Below are 19,704 nucleotides of genomic sequence, written 5' to 3' on the forward strand. Positions count from 1 at the left end.
GATTACTGTTTTGCACTGATTTGTTCAGATGGGTATGCACTTCATGTGAATGGAGCATAACAAAACAGAAATAATTGTATGCAACCAGGCATGCTTAGTGTTACTTTCACCCAGTTTGAATTTGCCCATCCATACTGGTATAACAGTCCAAGACACTGGAACAGGGGGTGTTTGCATTATACTGCAATTCTAGAACCATAGAGTTGGAAGGAGCCTCATGGCCATTGGGTCCAATCCAGTGCTCAATGCTAGATTGCTAGCTAAAGCTGTTTCTTGTTATATAAAGTAGAATAAAAGGGTTAGGAGAGAAAACTACCATGGGCCAAATATTTCCTGAACAAAGCAATTGTGCCTTGTTATTCGAGGTGGCTACCACAAGCATAAGATACTGGAAGGCAAGAAGAGCTGCGTAGATAAATCCAAAGCCATTAGGGAGCTACAGGTCCAGGTAGGTGACAGTGGAGGGGTCTTGGAACAGCTCCCTTTGGAAGAGGAAAATCCCAACTTTCAGTTGAAGTATGAAGAAGTTAAAAAAAAACAACAGAAGAAATGGAACTGCTAAACAACTTGAAAATGAGTTGGCGAACAAAGAAGAAAAGTCTTCAGAAAACAGAATTCCAGTTCAATCAAAATACTGCAGACTGTGAGGCTTTAACCAGACAGCTGGAAGCTGCTTTGGAAGATGGAAGGAAAATGTTAGCAGAAGAGATGGAAAGGATCACTTCTAAAGAGCAGGCATTTTAACTGAAAATACTGGATCTAGAAAATGAATTAAGAAAAAAAAAAGAGAACAGAAACAGCTATCTAAAAAATTAGATGCTAGAGAGAAACATCATGAAGTGTCTTTGAAAGAACTAGAACACACCCTTTAAAGATCAGAAACCCAGACCCAGAGTATCCAGAATTATGTAAAGTTTTTGAAAACCTCTTATGTAACAATGTTCAGCTGAACTTTCTTTTGTTTCTTTTCGAAATGAAGAAGGACATCTCAGGACAAATTTTTGATCTTTTCATCCCATTGGAGCCTGCTGTGTTTAAGATTTCCTCCACTGTGGTATCTGAAAGGCATGTTTTATGTTAATTGCTAAACACATATCTCCAGATTTGAAAAACATCTGTATGTATATTGGCGGAACATCAGTTTAGTGGGGGGAAAACCCCACACAACAAGCAAGCAAAAAGATGGGTGCTGGCATGCTAAATTTACTTGAAGTTCAGTGCTGAATGAGTTTGAAATCCAAAAGGCTATTTTATGTTCTGTGATGTTAGGATGTTTCCCCACAACTCCTCCCAGGATATTTTTCTACTTGGATTTAGAAGAATCAGACCTCTGCTGATGAATTTCAGTGCTGGTGAAAATGTAAAAGTGTAGCATAGCATTTACATTTTCTGGTCCTGTGGGTCCATGAGGAAATTTCTTTTGTGGCAATAGGAAAATCAGTAAATAGCTCCTCCACTGAAGTGATTGTAGAAGCTTGCTCTTGGCAGAACATCAGGAGCTGACAGTCAGATGCCCACAAGATGTCTTGGACTACAGTTCCCATCATACCTCACCATTAGCTCTGTTGGCTGTGTTTGATGGATGTTGAGGTAGTGAACATCAGGTTGTAGGAGGCTGTTCTAAGTTCTTATTTTAAGGGCAGCATACAGCGCCAAGAATGAAGCTGGAAGGCTGCAGAGGTTCAAGGAACATTTATTCTGATTCTGTAACTTGCTGAAAATAGTTCTTCTGGCCTAAGTACGTGTTCATGTTATTCTGTCTAGTTTACCCTGCTGAATTAGACAACAGTCATATCAATTGGCTCCAGATTCATACAGATCCAACTGATGACACGTTAAGGAAGTATCACTAAGCTCTCAATTTATGTAGGTAGACTCGCTAAAATCAGACATTGTGTTCCAACTTCTGCCCAGTATAAAGAGTCATAATGAAAAGAAATGTCAGTTATTCCTCTCCCAGAGCTGTTATTTGTGCAGTTGCCTAAGCAGCAGTTATTGAGGAGGTTAGACCAGAGAAATGTCAGTCTGAGAGAAGGGAGTTAAGCCTTATGTTCTCCAGAACGTCCTTAATCAGCACCTCACCCTCTGTGCTTGGTTTGAACTTGAAAAAAATATGCCTGTATATCTGAAAGATTAATTGCCCCTGTTCAAGTGTCTCTTATTTATTTTCCCCAATGACAGCCTGTTCCCCCATCCAAGCAAAATCAAATGGGTTATTGTTATCTTCTGCAGAAAAGTGTCATTGGCATGGTCCAGATCTGTGCTTTGGCCAACCTGGCCACTTACTACGGTTGTGTGGGGTGGAGCGACCGCACGCCCCACAACCCTAGTGTGTGGTGGCGGCCCTGTGTACATGGGCGCCGCCATTGTTACGTAAGTGCCGTACAGCATCCATACATTGCTGTGTGGTGCTTACATAATGAGTGCACCAGTGGCACACTTGTTACGCCTTCCCTGCAGCTTTAAAAGAACCCACTTTTTTGGGTTCTTTTTCTGCTGGAGGGAAGCTGTGTGGATTGGCGGCTGCGGCTTCCCTCCGGAGCAAAAACAGGTACCGGCAGGCTGCTGTTTTTCGGCAGTCTGTATTGCGCCAATATTTCCAAAATAAAGCTTTTTTAAAATAAAAGATATGGGAGGGCCAACTTCAACTTATGGTGACCTCCAAGTCTAACGGCAGCAGCCCTCACATACTCAGGTCTGTGCCTTTCTTGGTTGAAACCACCTCGATAGCCACCTGTAATATGGTCTTTCTCTTTTCCTACGATCGTCTATCTTGCTAAGCATCATTGTCTTTTCTAATGAGTCATGATGTGTCGAAAGTACAACTGTCTCAGATTAATCATCTTGGCTTCTATGGAGATTTCAGGCTTGATTTTTTCTAATACCCATTCATTTGTCTTTTTGATGCTCTGTGATATCTGCAGAACTCTCCGCCAGCACCACATTTCAAATGAATTGATTCTTTTCCTGTCCACTTTATTTCACAACCTTACACAGAAATTGGAAATACAATGACATGAACAATCCTGACTTTGATATTCAATTATATATTTTTATACTTGAAGATCTGGCCTAATTCCTTCATAGCTGACCTTCCAAATTCGAATCTTCTTCTCACATCTTGCATTGGCCCTTTCAGGACATAACAAAGACCTGGTATATACCTTCTTGAAGGTCCGAGCTGGCAGTGGTGGTTTTTCCGCCAAACTGTGTGGCTTCCTGCTGGCGGAAAAAGAACCCACCAAAAGTGGGTTCTTTTTACGCCATGGTGGTGGCGTAACAATTGCACCACTGGCACACTGGTTACGTAAGTGCCGCAGCGCTTACATAACAATGGCGCCCATGTATACAGGCACTGTCATTGTTACGTTGCCATGACATATTAGGGTGAGGGAGCATGTACACGGTGCACATTCCCTAACCCTAATGTCGGCGCCAGTACACTGCTTATTGGCAGTTTGTACCGCGCCCAAATTTCCTTCTCCCAAAATGTCTCCCCTCCCTCCCCAGAGGGAATACAATTATAAAGACTTCATTAATAAAAGAAAATGAAACAAAAACCCAAAGTACTTTGCCGGGCCAAACTGCCAGCTCTTCTCTCCATTAACACACCAATATTCATGAGAAAGTTACTGTACTACAAATTCAAGCTATAGTATTTCCTAAAGCTCAAACCAACACTGGTATTTAGTTTCCTGTTAAGCATTGTGAGCTATTTAGAAAACATAATGCTCAGCCTGATGTCAATTCCATTTCTGGATATAGGAGACATGTCTCCTTGTCTGTGTTACTTAGGCCTGTTACAGACAGGCCAAAATAAAGCTGCTTCGAGTCACTTTGGAGGTATGGTATTTCAATGATGCATGAGTCCTAAGAGTCCAAAAGCCACACCAAAGCTGCACTCCAGTCCTTAGGACCGGAGTGTGGCTTTGGTGCGGCTTTTGGACTCTTAGGACGCATGCATCATTGAAATACCATACCTCCAAAGTGACTCGAAGCAGCTTTATTTTGGCCTGTCTGTAACAGGCCTTAGCAATGATAGCTTCTGACTCTTCACTTTTAGAACAATGCAACAGATTTAATCTAAAGAAAGCGATTTACAGGGCTTTGATGTTTTATATGGAAATTTGTGTTTTAAAATTGGACCTTAACTTTTCATGAGTGGAATCATATACTGAGAGCTAGCATGGTGTAATGGTTTGAGTGTAGGACTACGACTCTGGAGACTAGAGTTCGGTTGCCCATCAGCCATGAAAACCCACTGGGGCTGTGTCTGCATTGCACACCACTTTAACCACCATGACTCAATGCTATGGAATTCTGGGAACTGTAGTTTTGTGAGACATTTAGACATCTCTGTCAGAGACAAACATTTGTTCTCCCTCCTCTCTTGCCAAAAGGAGCTTTCACCAAATCGGGGTCCCTTCCATATGTGAAAAGGGAACTTTGCATCCAACTGATAGTGCTGTGAAATAAGACCAGCAGCTGTCCTATTGAGCAGCCATATTCTGGCAGAAAAGACATCAGAAACAATGAAAATTGTCACATGGGGTAAAGAGGGATTGCTCCCATCTTTACCTTGTCCTTATCGTGTGTGCACTTATCCAACCCATGTCCTGTCAGTGGCCCTGTCATTTTATTAACGCAAGTTTCTGTTAATACAAACTGATGTCACTTCAGGGGAAGGAGAAGGATGGGATAAGTGCAACGTCTTCTGAAAATCTTATCACGATTGTGCGATAAGAATGTGCCATGGATGGGATGATAGTGATGTCATATGATAATCTTCACACAATCATGTGGGTAGGATGGGACAGGGATGGGACAAGAAAGTCCCATTCCCCCGTGTGATAATCTCCTTTGTCTAGAGTTGGACAACTGCATAGACTGTGGAGTCCAACATTTGCTGTACCCAGTCGGCATCAATAGAATATGTGAGTTTACAGGAAGTGATGTTGCATCATTTCTGACCACACTGGGAGGGCTGTGGTCAATGGACATTCTAAATTAAATGTTTGGGCCATTTTGGCTGTTCTAGGTGTGAAAAAGTCACCCAAAATCATTGTGAAAAACTGGGGGAAATGAGAGGACTTTAGGTGTCACCGGGGAGGCTTGGGGAACCATAAAAGTTGTCTTTGAGGACATCTTTAATTTAGAGGTTGCACTTTACTCTTCCCTAATCTAGAGGAATTAGAGAAGTTCAGTGAATTCACTTCAGCAAAGCAGCCTTCTCTCTCTCTCTCTCTCTCTCTCTCTCTCTCTCTCCCTCTCTCTTTTCTTTTTTCTTTTCCTGATTTCATTTCATCCACATTTTCTATACAGCCCACAGGCTTGACTTAGGTTGCATCCCAGACTGACAACATTCACTGACAGATAGGTGCAGGTCACCCCTTCCACTAGGATTCCACATATTTGTAATTTGCCCAGAGAGTAATGCACACATTTCAAACATGCACAATATGCTGCTTCACTGTGCAGTGTCAATGTTGCATTCCAGCTACCCCTACAGTTTCAGAAATGTGCCCCACAATGTGTACCTTTGAAAGGTAAATATACAAAAAAGAGATGGACATCTCTCCCCAAAATGGAAAAAGAGATAGGCAAGCATGACAGACAGAGTGAGAGATCCCTGACAAAGCCAAGCAGAGATGTGATGAGGATGTGGGAAAAGGAGGGTATACATGGATGGGGAAATGATAAATGAACAAATGCCTGTTTGTTAATTGTGGATGAGGTGAGGGTCTCAAAATGGTTTGAATCTTGGATACCATGGTGCTTGAGTTGTCACAAAACAACTGATAAATAAATTATGAAGGAATGGAAGTCCGTATGCTCTGAAGCACTATAGGGAGTCAGATTAATAAGCACATCTTTTGAGGTCCATATGTGACACCTCAACAAACATTTGTTTGTAATTATAATCACTATCACTTTCCTATGTAAAACTCTCTGTTCTGCTCCCATTTCAGCAGATGTGTAAACAGCAGTTGGAAATGTTCAGCTGAAACATGCCTCGTGCGGCCCAGCTTAATTAAGCAAATCAATGATGGGAATTATGGGTAAGAATCCTTTGATTTTGCAGTACTAATGAGCAAAGCACTCCTGTTTTATTGGCAAAGAGAATACACATAGCTTTGTTTTGGTGCTTTATCGCATGGGGCTCTCCTCCCGCTAAAACAGTGTTACTTCTAAAAACACTATGCAATTGCTCTGCTCTCTTTCTTATTGCATTTTAAAGAACCTTTCTGGGATTGCAACTTTTGTTTGTGCGAAAAGCTAATCACAGACAGCACTTGGGAATGCCCACCCAGTGCCACCCTGTACCTCCTCCAAGACATTATCACCAATCCCTTTTCCTAATTTGCCCCCCTCCCAAATATAAATGAAAACAATCTTACTTTCAAAAGGGCCTCCCCTTTTTTGGGGTGGGGGGAGCTTCCTGATTGGTATAGAACAGACTTCTGTCTTCATATTTAACTAATCACTGGCAGATGAAAGCCTAAAGCTAGTCTTATCTATATGTCTAATCTATCCTGACACTGGCTTTCATCTGCCAGCAATTAGGTAAGTCTAGGAAGTTTCTTGAAGCTGACTCCATTCTAGATCTCTTTCAGTCTGGTTTCCACCCATGGCATTCTACAGAGACAGCTCCCACTAAGATCTCGAATGACCCTTTGCGGGCCAAGGCGAATGGCCTTTACTCTGTTCTTGTTCTTCTTGATTTGTCTGCGTCCTTCGACACCATGAATCACTGTCTCCTAGTTGATATACTTTCTGGTTCTCAGACTCTGTTCTTTATTGGTTTAAATCTTATTTGTCAGATAGATCTTTTGCAGCAGTCACAGGTGGTCAGACCTTGTCCTCTGTTCCCTTATTTGTTGGAGTTCCCTAGGGCTCTGTTTTGGGTCCCCTACTGTTCTCTCTTTACACATTGTCCCTAGGAAAACGGATCAGTTCTTTTGGTTTTTCCTATCATCTGTACGCCGATGACACTCAGCTGTATCTTTCCACCCCTGACCTTTCTCTGGAGCTCGAACAGCAAAAGTTTAATCTTGTCTCACAGCTGTCTCGCAGTGGATGCACCACCGCCGTTTGAAACTCAACATGTCCAAGACAGAGCTTCTTGTCTTTCCACCTAAGTCCACCCTTCAATACTCCTTTTCTGTTTCTGTTGATGACATCTCTATTTGACTGGTCCAGGGAGTCTGCAGTCTTGGCTTCATTTTTCTGCTGTGTATCCCCCAGATCCAGGCCACAGCCAAGGCCTGTAGATACTTTCTCTACAATATTGCTAAAATCCATCCATTTCTCTCAGCCTCTACTGCCAAGACTCTGGTCCACGCTCTGGTTGTCTCACGACTAGATTATTGTAACCTCCTTCTGGAAGGGTTTCTTCTCTCTCACCTCCGTCCTTTAATTTCAGTCCAGCATTCAGCGGCACTCATTATTACATCTGCTCGCCGCTGTGACCATGTTTCTTCTCTATTATCATCCCTTCACTGGCTCCCCTTCCCTTTCCGTATTCAGTACAGTGGTACCCCGGGTTACGAAATTAATTCGTTCCGCCGCCGCTTTCGTAACCCGGAAACTTTCGCTAGCCGAATAGCCCATAGGCGCTAATAGCGAAAGCCGCGATTTCGTGTGAAATCGCGCCGAAAAGCACCAAAATTTTTTTTCGTAAGCCGAAAAAAAAAACGTAACCCAGAACAGTTTTTTTCTTTGGGATTTTTTCGTATCCCGGGAATTTCGTAAGGCGGTGCTTTCGTATCCCGGGGTACCACTGTATAAGCTTCTGTTGTTAACTTTTAAAGCTCTGCATGGACTGCCCCCCCCATTTATCTGAACTTCTTTCACCTCACATTCCCACTCATACCCTCTGTTCTGGTAGTCAAGGTCTGCTGTCCCAGCCCAGGCTCTCCACTGCCCCGTCCTGGATTCGTCCCTTTTCACTTGTTGCCCCTCACTCCCGGAACCTCCTTCCCCCACGAGCTGCAAGGGTCATGATTTCTTTAACCAGTTTCAAAACTGAGTTGAAGACTATATTGTTCAGGAAGCATTCCCAGGCACTGTGTGACTGTTTATCCGATTGTTATCTGATATTTTATTTGATCTCTGATGTTCTCAATCTGTTGCCTCCTTATGTTATCTAATTCTATCTTGTATTACTACCTATTGTTTTATATGTATTTTGTAGAATGTACGCCATTGGCAGGTTTCATTTTTATTGTTTTATTGTCAGCATGTACAGTGCTGTGTAAATCTACAGCGCTATATAAATAAAGTATAATAATAATTATAATTATAATTATAAGGTAAAACAAACAGCAACATAGAGGCTGAGGGTTAATGAAAATAAATGGGGTTTTTTACACATTAAGACTTCTTCCCACTTATATTTCCAGGGGTGTGTGTGTGTGTGAGTGAGAGAGAGAGAGAGAGAGAGAAACTCTGGAATGGAGTTACATGGTGGTTGGTGCATGTGAACAAAGTTTGGCTTGTCTGACAAGCTCCAATTGGGATGGGACAGGTCATTTGCCAATGGATTTCCCCCCCATAAAGTTTCTCAGCTACTTTGCCAATGGAAAGGAAATCAAATTGAAATTTCTGCCTCTTCTTCTCACCTGATCACAGGGCACCTAAGCCATATCCAAACATGCCCACTGATCATTGAAAAATCAGCATTAAAGTGGAAGTGAACCTTCACATTGGAAATTGTGGTGGAACAATAGTGAGAAATGAGGTCATTAATGGTATGTTTGTGTTAATAAAAAGAAATGCTTTCAAAATAGGAGAAAAACAAAAGACAAATGGCATTGTGTGATAAGCCCCAACCGAAGACACTATTCTACTGGTATAATTCTCTTGGTTCCTCATGTGATAAAGCCTCTTGTTTCCTTTCATGAGAGTCTTAAGAATTTTTGCTAAATCATCATTCCTGTAGATGGGGACATGCTTAAAAAACAACAGCTCTATCACACCATCTTTGAGTGAGCAATACAAACTGCGTGCATGTTTTCTAGCACCTTTTCATACTTAGAAATAAACTTGTGCAGTATTTCACCTTCAAATTAGAAAAAAGAAACCCAACTACTCTTAAATGATGAGAAACAAATATCGGAGTTACTTTTTTTCAAGATGGAAAGTGCCAGGGTTTATGACTTTGAAAATGAATGCTTTTATGATTTCTTATCTAGCTCATATAGGACATTTATTCCATCAAGTAGTAATCTATGCATCACATCCATAATGTTATAAAGTACTGTACCTTAGGCATTTTACTAAGCCTTACCTTTTTCCTCCTATTAATTATACTCATGTGAGAAAAAATAATATTAAATCAATTTCCATCTTTTACTCTGATAACACGGCATTTCTCTAATAGGTTTATGTGTCTCTATCAACAGCAGATATCAGCACAGTTTAAAGGATGACTGATGTCTCTGCCTCAGTTTGAAATTAGGCACATGCACAAACACACATACACATCCATTCATTGCAATCTGTATCCATTGATATAAATATTCATTTTGATACTAACTCACTGATATTACCATGTAAAGCAACTGACAGACAGGCTGGGCAAAGTTGAACATGATAAACCATGGAAGAGTGCTATCATGAAAACGAACATTTCTTAGGTGAAGCCTTCCACATACCAGTTCCAATTCTTCAAGAAACAGCAATTTGCTTCCTCATAGCTCTATTCAGATAACTTGTAAGTCTCTATTTAAACATACTAGGAGAGGGGTGCATTTAGCTGCTTTAGATTCCATCGCAGGACAAAAGTGAACTATAAATTTAATAACTAAATAAACAAACCCAATAAATAAATACATCAATAATTGGATTTGTTTTGTTGTTGTGTGCCTTCAAGTAGTTCCTGATTTATGGTGAACCTAATGGGAACCTATCATTTTCTTGCCAAGATTTGTTCACAGGGGATTTGACTTGCTTTCCTCTGAGGCTGAGAGCATGTGACTTGCCCAAGGTCCCCCAGTGGGTTTCCATGGCTGAGTGGGAATTTGAACTTTGGCCTCCAGAGTCATAGTCCAACATACCCCATGATGTCTCTTGCAGGGACGTAGCCAAGGGGGGGTTCTTGGGGTCTGGACCCCCCCTTCCATTAGAAAAATGAATGGTGTGTGCTGCTACGCCGCCGCACCCAAGCCCCATTATAATGGTGGCACTTAGTCTGGACCCCCCCCCCCCCCTTTCCTAAAATCCTAGCTACATCCCTGTCTCTTGGATTTGTCTTACTCCTCAGCAAAAACATATATTGCAAAAAGGTGGTCGAGAAAATAGTTGCAGGGAAAATTTAAAACCCCCAAAGTAGCAGAACTTGGGGTGGTTTTTTTTTCTTTCTTAAAAAAATTTTTTTGGGGGACTACAGTTCTCAAAACGCCTCAGCAAGTGTGGCAATTGGCAAATTGTCATTTATACTCATTTCATATATGTTAATGAAAAAACAATAAAAAGTCTTGATGGGTATACATCTACTCCCAGAATTCCACAGTAATTCCCTCTGTGAAGTGAAATAAGTAAAGTAATTGTCTCTATAAAATCAAGGTTAAAGCCTTAAAACTTAGTTGGATTAGAGTTGAAGACAGCACAGCATGATCTGTATAACTGATACACACTTTTTGTTATGTTTGTGAGGCAGATGGAAAGCTCATAACTACAGCCAGTTTTGGGGGATGAGCTTGAAAGAAGGTTACAATCATCGTCTTGGAACATTTCCCCCATCTGCTGCTCTGCTGGACATGAAACCAGTCATGGTAGGTTTCCTTTCACAAGGTTCTGTTCAACAAGCAAACATCAACAGAGCTCTTCTCAGTTGTATCCCCTAGTTATACAGATAATAGATTCTTTTGGCATGCTGTGCACAGCACTCAAGGAACGTGTCAATCATTCGATATATTTCACTGAGCACACGACACCACAAATATTTCTGATTCAGCGATGAGGTTTGCTCAGCTCGACATTGTGGAAAGCTGACTGTTTTCTAATTTTTTGTAATGGGGGAAAAAGTAATTTTTGTTTTTTCAAAAGCTATTTATGTGTGCATCACATTGTAGCAGCAGAATATTGCCCATAACTATTACAAAGAAGTCTGTGGGACACACCTGCTCTAGCATGTTCCCTAAGGTCCGTATTGCATTGGTATCCAAAGATATCCATGAAGAAACTTGATAGGTTTCCTTTGTATGTACCATGTTAACTTGAATGGATGTCCATTTGGATGTAATCCTAGGCCAGGATGCAGTGTTTTCATGCCAAAGATGTCCAAGGACCCTTTCACACTACACAGTAATAGCACTACAATTTAACTCTAACTGCCATAATTCTATTCTGTGGAATGGAATTCTATTCAATAAGTGGATTTGTCTTATTGTTCACCATTCAAATGCAGGGCTATGCACCTGAGGGAATAGTGTTTAGAATTCTTAGCCAGGATGCTCCTGCAGCACAACTGACCAAACTACAAATCGCAGATTGTTGCCACTGTAGTTAAAGTGATGTAACTGCATAATGTGCAGGGCACATTGAGAGACAGAGCTGCTTCTCTTCATCTTGTTCCTTGGTGCATGCTTTTCAAGAGCTGGACCAAGACTTTCGGCAGCCTGAGGGAAAGAACAAGATGGTGTCTCCTTCCTATTCCATGTAGAGAAGCAGACAGAATTATCAGCTTGCCTACTTCAGCTGTGGAATGGGACAGCACCTTTCACTGCACCTGAATGCAGCAGGCTAGCTTAGGAGGCACATGCAGTGGGCAGCTTTCTCTTCCAACCCCTTGCTGCCTGAGGAAGCTCCCTAGTGGTATGGCTGGCCATGCTCATTCAGGGTATATAAGCTGTGTCTGTATGGGCGATGCATTTGCCATCTTCTCTTTCATGGCTTCTTATATTAAAGACCCCATGGAAGTGCTCCTTGAGCAGAGGGTCCAGAGGAACAGGTCTCATTTCTGTCTTCTATCAGAAGCTCAAATAGCAGAGGAAGAGAATCTAGCCCCTGTACACAAATTAACTGTAATTTTTTGTTTTGTTTTAGGGAAACATAACTGGAGAGGCTGACTTCCCTGAATTTTTTGTGGCCTGGCATGAATGGCCAGGTTGGATTCATGACCCTTTGGATCAAAGAAACTGTGCAGCATCCTGGGCCTTTTCAACTGCAAGTAAAATATTGCTTCTCTTTTTTCTTTCTTCCACCTTAGAAATGTGACAGACTCCATCTGTTGCTTAAATGTGTTCAGTTAGCAGTTGACTTCTTCATACCCTCCAATTATTCCTGTTTGACAGAGGCAGTCCTAATTAATCCTCTGGCATCCCACTTTTCAGCTGCTTTTAAAAAGGCCCATCCCCCCTTTATCCACAGCTTACTTCAATTGGTGCAAATTGAGTTCAAAGTGCAGAAGAAGTTTGCACTCAACTTTGTGGGGGGATGGAGTCCTGTCCTTCCCTGTACCCTAAAGCAAATGCAAAGAGCTGAGGCCTCTCCTAACTTGTCTGTTATTTCTCATTAATAATTTCTGCCATCTTGCTCACACTGATATGTCCCATATTTTCATTTTTGAAAGGCTGAAGGATGTGCTTCTTACTTTGAGATAATGACTGTATATGTTACTTAATTCCCAAACATGGAAAATGTCTTTTTTTGAACCACAGCTTCCACCATTTTCCAGACAGCATTGGGACTGGTTGGGGGATTCTGGAAGATATGCTTTAGGCAAGGAATATTTATAAATTCTGCTTTAGAATCCGGCATAGGAACAAGAAATGCACACACACACACTTGGGAGCTTCTTTTTTTCAAAAAGCATTTTCATTTCCACTTCCTAAAGTTGCTAAAGCAGAGAAGAGAAGAAGAAGAAAGTAGTAATGTGAAGGAAAAGCCAGGTCTGTGTACCCAGTGAAATGTGAAAACGGAATTCTTTCACACACTAATCTTCCCCGTGAATTAAATAGAGAGACAGTACACACACCACTTTCATATTGAAGGAGTGCAGTCACCTTTACATAGTAAGGATATCCTTGCGGGTATCACTACACAGAAAAGGAGACAGTATCATTTATTTATGTATCAGTTCTCTTTCCCTGATGGAGGTCCACCAGTTTCCTTCTTTCGTGTTGAATACTCCATTTATCTTCCCCCATTACTTCTTTTCCTCTCACAGGCCAACTAAGGTCAGCTTTTCCCCCCATCTCCAAATTTTCCACTCCTTACTCTTTCCCAGCAGGTTACACTCTGCCTTATTCTTGCCCTTCATGCTATTACCACACAGCCATAGAGATCCTAACACCAAGCAGGTACTATGTATTTGAGTTGCAACTAGTCAGCAGTCTCATTTTTCACAGTCTCCAAAACTTAAAAATCATGATCAGTCATTTTCCGTCTCTCATTTTAAATCTGTGAGTCAGCCTTTTACCATTTTCCCTGCAGAGGTTTGAAAACATTGAGGCTCTTTCACACTGCACAATTATAGTCCTATGAGTCCACTTTAATTGCCATGGCATCTTGGGGGAATCAAACAAATGAAGTATCAACAAATAAGGTGACTCTTAATTGCTATTAAGCTATTAAGGTGGAATCAAACAGAGATTTTTTTGGAGCAAGCTTTCTGCAACCTGGGCATCAAGATAGAGAAATGCTTCTCTCACATCAACACCAACAGAACCTCTGATGGTGGCAAGTCAAAGAGATGGTCCTGTCCTGTTTAAGTGGGTGAGGAGATTCACGTATCCAAGTACTAGATCATTATAGATCTTTGTCAGATATGCTTTAGATAGTGCATCTGCTCTAGGTAAAAACATAGGAGCATCTTAAGTTATTTCAGCATCCCTCTAATTGGCCAAACATGCAGATTGTATTTGTGCAAATTCATAAACAGTGCATCCTTAATTTTAAGGAACCCTACTGTATTAAAGAGTGATAACTTCCTAGCCATAAAGAACACTACATGTATTTCACGATGCTGGTTTAATACTCCCAGTGCAGTAAAAATGATGAAAGTCCAACACAGATCACTTAGGAATCTGACTGTTTCCCATAAACAGGTGTTGCTGCAGATAGAATAGCAATTCATTCTCAAGGCCGTTTCACAGACAATCTTTCCCCTCAACATTTGATCTCTTGTTACATCCCGAACCAACATGGATGCAAAGGAGGAAGCATAACGGGTGCTTGGTCATACCTCAAGAAACATGGGTAAGTGTATTCCCCTGTGATTTTTTTTTAAAGTTTAGAAGAATCAGAATCAATAATGTTCTAAGAAAATCTATTTTACCATCTGAAATTTGTTACAACATTATAATATATATAAAATTCTGAAACAAAAACATTCCATATTTAAACATCCAAAAGTACAAAAGTAGTCACAGTATATATGTAGCTAGTACAGCTGAGATAGTAGGCGGCAGCAGAAAATAGGCAAATCTTAAGCATGGAAATTGGTATCTCTTTAACTGTTGTAACTTGCCTTCAAATCAACTCTGACCTATGACACTCTCTCACGTTTTTTTTTTTTTTGGGGGGGGGTTTCTCATTGTTATCCTCTAAGGCTGAGAGACTGTGACTTGCCCAAGGTCACCCAGTGGGTTTCCACTGGCAAGGAGGAATTCAAACTCTGGTCTCTTGGAGTCTTTAACACCTAAACGACTATTGCATGCTGGCACTTTGAAGCTGCTGTTCCTCCTAAGAATTCACTGCTGCTGCTGGGATCCCTGTAAAACCAGAAAATGTAATGAAAACAATAGCATACCTAGCCCACTTTTTAGGGTAGCAACCCCTGCAGACTACCTCTTGTCCAATACTCAGACCACTGCACCACACTGTCTTATAGACAGTATAAATGGATTTTATTGTAAACTGGCCAGAAAGGCTATGATAAAGAGCAGGGAAATTAAACCCAAACAAGACTGAATCACTTCTTTAATATGCTAATGCATTGTTGGGTATAAATATGAAGTCACTTCATCCATCAACTCCTTAATAGCCTTATGCATGTATCTCTTTTGGGTTCACTTGTCCATATTTATTTATTTATTTATTTATTTTATTTCCCATCTTCCTCCCTGAATGAGACTCCAGGTGGATCATAATATAGGTTAAAACCCAGATATAATTGATTTTTTTTTGGGGGGGGGGGGTATTAAAACAATTGAAAATGCAAAAAATAGTTAAATAGGCATGTTAAAAACATTAATTTATTTTTAAAGGCAGTGAAAACATGATGATGATGATGATGATGATGATGATGATGATGATGATGATACAACAAACACCCTCAGTGTTAATATCCTTGGAATATTGTACAATTAATGATACAAAAATATCTTGAGTTTTAAGATTAGGGTTGAGTGCAAAAATCAGGCAGGTAAACCCTGGACTCTCTAATAACTGGCATAAACAGGTTTCAAATTAGCTTGGAATGAAATTTGGTATTTGGCTAGCATATACTTGGCCATTAGATCCCATTCATAGGAACATGTTTTGTAACTTAATCCAGCAGGGATGCTGTGTGAATTTGCTGTGGCAGATGAATCTGATGAGGAATCTCCAGATTATTCCTACAGAACATTTATGCCACTATAAATCTTCAGTCTTTAAGATACCACTGGCACCTTTTTGCTTCAGTAACTAAACTCTGCAGTCCTCTTTTCCCATGTGTGTAAGTCACAATAGCTCCACTGAGATCTACCTCTGAGTAGACAAGTATACGAATGTGCTTTAAATAAAAAAATTACTGCTTTACCCACAGGGGATTTTTACATCTAATGCTTTCATTTTGAATTAAATGTTTTCCTCTGAACCTCCTATAAATCTGTAAATTTGGCACCACTTTACAAGAGCCAGTGTGGTACCAGTGAATTTGAGCATTGGGCTGCAACTGCTTAGACCAGGGTTCGAATCCCTACTTGGCCATGGAACCTACTGAGTGATGCTAGACAAGTCATGCTGTCTCAGCCTCAAAGAAAGCCAAAGGCAAACCCCTTCTGAATTTTGAACATATCTTACCAAGAAAACCTTGTGATATATTCACCTAAGAGGTCATTCAGACTACCTTTTGCACCGAATTGCAACCCGGTTTAAAAGTGGGAAGTTCCCACTGGTGTCGGGTTTTGCACACCCAATCCAGGACAAATCCCCCTCAGTGTGGGTTTTCTAAAAGCGGGGTATTCCCCATTTCTTTTCGGAAAAGCCGGTGCAAGCAAATGTGAACAATTTTAGGGAGAGGGTTAAAGGTCAGAGGGTGGGCAGTGGGTGGAACATGCCTCCCCTCTCACATGCTTTTTTGGGGTAATTTGACAGATTATGCAAATGCTACATACTCCAGGGAGGAAACCCCTCAGCTTCCTCTCTAGGCCCTCAGCTTCTACCCGCCTCTGGAAGCCTCACTGGCAGGGAGTGGGCAGAACAGTCCTGGGCCCTCCTCCATCTCCTTCTCCCTCTGACTGAGAGAGTGTGACTTGGCCAGAGAATGTGCCTTGAACTGGCACTGTGCGGTGCGGCAGTGCTCCATTTCCCTCTCCTCCTCCTCCTCTTTCTGCTTCCTCTGCCAGCTGTCTTCCCTTACCCAGGTCTCACTCGACCCAACTATGGCAGGAGTCTTTTGGGGACCCTCGGGGATCCTCCTCCCCTCTGCCATGGCTGGATTGAGTGATCCAGCCATGGCATGGGTCTTTTGGGGACCCTCGTGGAGGGAGGAGGAGAGGGAAACAGAGTGCTGCTGCGCCATAGAGTGCCGGTTCAAGGCACATTCTCTGTCCAAGTCACACCTTCTCAGCCAGAGGGAGGAGGAGGAGAAGGAGGCAGAGGAGGGCTCAGGTCTGCTCTGTACAGGCTCCCTGCCAGTGAGGCTGCCAAGGGCGGCTAGGAGCCAGGGGCCTAAAGAGGGAGCTGAGGGGTTCCTTCCCTGGAGCATGTAGCATTTGCATAATCTATCAAAATGACAAACATTCCTGCTCGTTTTTTTTAAAGGAGGGGGGTAGCATCCATGCCTTTGGCGAATGGTTGCACGACATGTTACCACTGACAACAGCAGAAGTGAGTTTGATTAACAATATGGAGGCTCCATCTTGAAGCACCCCTTCTGGAAATGAGATCGTCAAGCAGGGTAAATTGCACTGGGGACCTTTGATCGGGGTAAAGGTAGTATGAACGTCTTGCCGGAGAGATTCGGTGCCGGCATAGTGAAGCCGACCCGGATCTACCCAGGGCAAATGCCCCAGTGAGAATGGGACCTTTGTGTCACCGTATGTCAGATATGACTTGAAGGCATAGAGCAACATCAGCAGCAGCAGCAACAACAATCATTACTCTGCTCCACCCTCACACTGCTTTCATGCTTCTTGCAACACAATGGTCATCTCTGCATCTCTGGAAATAAACTTTCATGGTCCTAAAATAGTCCTATGCGATGCTCGTCCCATTGCACAGCTGATGCAGAATAACTGAGAGTGTGAGTTTCTGTGGAACAAATACAGAACATGCACATGGCAGAACTAGACTGATTTTTCCCCATTCTGGTGTCTCCTGATTATATTCATCCAAATAAATAATTTGTACAGAAGGGATTAACAGGTTACAGTTTGCAGGAATCACTTCCCTCACTAATCCCACCCCCACTTCAACAGAGTTGTTTAGGGTTTGAAAGTGTGTAAATAGATATATAATTCTGAATCTTTGTTCTTTTGAATATTGTTTTATGAACACTCCTTTGAATAGGCTGCAGGAACTTTGTGGAGCTGAAATTTGTTGGAAAGAATATTGAAAAGTATTCAAAAATATTTTTTTAAAAGTGTTGCTTGAGTGTTGAGAAACCATGACAAGCAGAAATCTGGACTGTAACCTTTAAAATTAAGGACTTATTCTGCACAAAATTTGGTTTGGGGGGATTTTTGGTATTTTGAAAGAAAATAACATTTCTGTCCAAAATATTTTCTGTGCAGGAAATGTTGTTTCCTATGCAGTAAATACTGTTTTATATGCAAAACAAACAAACAAACAAACAATGATAATAAGTCCCTAGTTACAGCATTTCCATGTAGGATACTAGAGATACCTTTTGAGTATACTCCAGATGTATATATTTTAAATATGATTCAAGGAATACAACCAAAAGATAGACTTAGATACTGGAAAGTGATCCTGTACATCATTTCAGTAGCTTGGATCTTGTTTGCACAAAAATGGAAAACAGCGGATATTCCATCTCTCGATGACTGGAAGTTTAAAATGATAGAAATTTATGAAATGGATAAAGTATCGATTGCAATAGGAGGAGAATCTTCTGAGAAACATATACAAAGTTGGCAAGCTCTAATAGATTACTGTGAGAAATCTTGGAATTATATAAATTAAGGGGGAAAAGAGATAAGAATTAAGAAAAAGAAAAGGAGAGAAGGAGAGGAAGATTTTCGGTAGCAAAACAGAAATTTAGAAGAAATCTATTCCTTAAGGAACAGCAATAAACTTTTTTTGGAGAAACATTTAATTTATATAATAGAAAGAAATAGATTTAAGGAAGAAGAACTGTACAATATTTAGACAAATCAACTGGAAGACTGTTATAATTTGATAATTTAATAGTTAGACAGCCTAGCACTATTTGGATGGGGGCAGGGGGGTTTCTTATTTTATTTTTTTCTGAAAGAAATGTATAATTTCATATTGTAAACTTTGTTGTTATACACACACACACACACACACTGTAGAAATGTGTCTTCATGCTTCCAAGAATAATGAGAAGGAAAATGCATTTGAAAAAATAAATAAATTACTGGACTGCTTCTTCCCTCCAAAAATATAGAAATTGGATTTAAAAATTGGATTTAAATAGAAAATTATTCTGTATGAGTGTGATAGGGCCTAATTAATGCTTGTAATTACCCATAATGTGATAATGTGTGAGATCATGGGTGAAGAAAATTAGAATTCCCTTTCATGGGAGACATCTAAATTCTATGTGCTTGTTCTCTGTCATTTAATTACTCTGCTTATTTTATGTGCAACACAACAATTTATCATTGTCATTGTGGTGTTGGACATCAAAACAACTTATACATCAGTGGGATATCAATTTCCTAAATTAGTTTGATGAAGCATTTAAGGAAACATTGTGGGTTTCACAAAAAAATAAACATTTAAAACCAATTGCCTGTGTTTATAGTAAGTATCCTATACCCATAATAGGGGTTTGTGTGTGGGATAACGTTTCTCTACCTAAAACACACACAGACTCATTAAGCTATTCCTTAAGACAAACAGAAATGAAAGATACAGCAAGAGCAACAACCACACACTAATCACCACAACTCTTTTACAAACTGTTGCTAACAGAGAATAAAGACAAAATGCCAGAGGAAATAAATTATACAAATCAGTTGAAATCAGCCCAATGGATTCATTATTTGAAATTCAGCTGATTTAGTTGCACAACCTTGACACACATCCACACCCACACACATAACCCTAATATACACACACACACACACACACACACACACACACACACACCAGATGGTCTCAAATAATGTGGAAGGCTTCGTCAGTTGATCTTTCTCTCAAGCATCTGGATAAATAGTTGAAACATATCTTTCTTCTCTCAGTGAAGCCAGTTGGTTTTCATTACTCCTGGATGAACTGGAGACTTCTCATCCATTTAGAAATCCTTATGCTCCCTTACATACCATAGAATCCGAGTGTTGA

At 40.8% G+C, this 19,704-nt stretch overlaps 1 protein-coding gene across 1 annotated transcript in view; it reads left to right on the forward strand.

The window, feature by feature from the left end:
- TINAG (tubulointerstitial nephritis antigen) overlaps positions 1 to 19,704 on the forward strand; it is a 59,176-nt gene that overhangs the window by 9,139 nt on the left and 30,333 nt on the right. Inside the window, exons 3-6 of the mRNA XM_089531138.1 lie at positions 5,970 to 6,059; positions 10,661 to 10,775; positions 12,049 to 12,172; positions 14,052 to 14,202. Coding sequence (XP_089387264.1) covers positions 5,970 to 6,059; positions 10,661 to 10,775; positions 12,049 to 12,172; positions 14,052 to 14,202 — 480 coding nt within the window. The remainder of the gene's footprint in view (positions 1 to 5,969; positions 6,060 to 10,660; positions 10,776 to 12,048; positions 12,173 to 14,051; positions 14,203 to 19,704) is intronic.

The sequence above is a fragment of the Sceloporus occidentalis genome, unplaced genomic scaffold (genome assembly GCF_023333645.1).
Source record: "Sceloporus occidentalis isolate IW3139 unplaced genomic scaffold, rSceOcc1.0.p SCAF_6, whole genome shotgun sequence".
In the NCBI taxonomy this organism is placed as follows: Eukaryota; Metazoa; Chordata; class Lepidosauria; order Squamata; family Phrynosomatidae; genus Sceloporus; species Sceloporus occidentalis.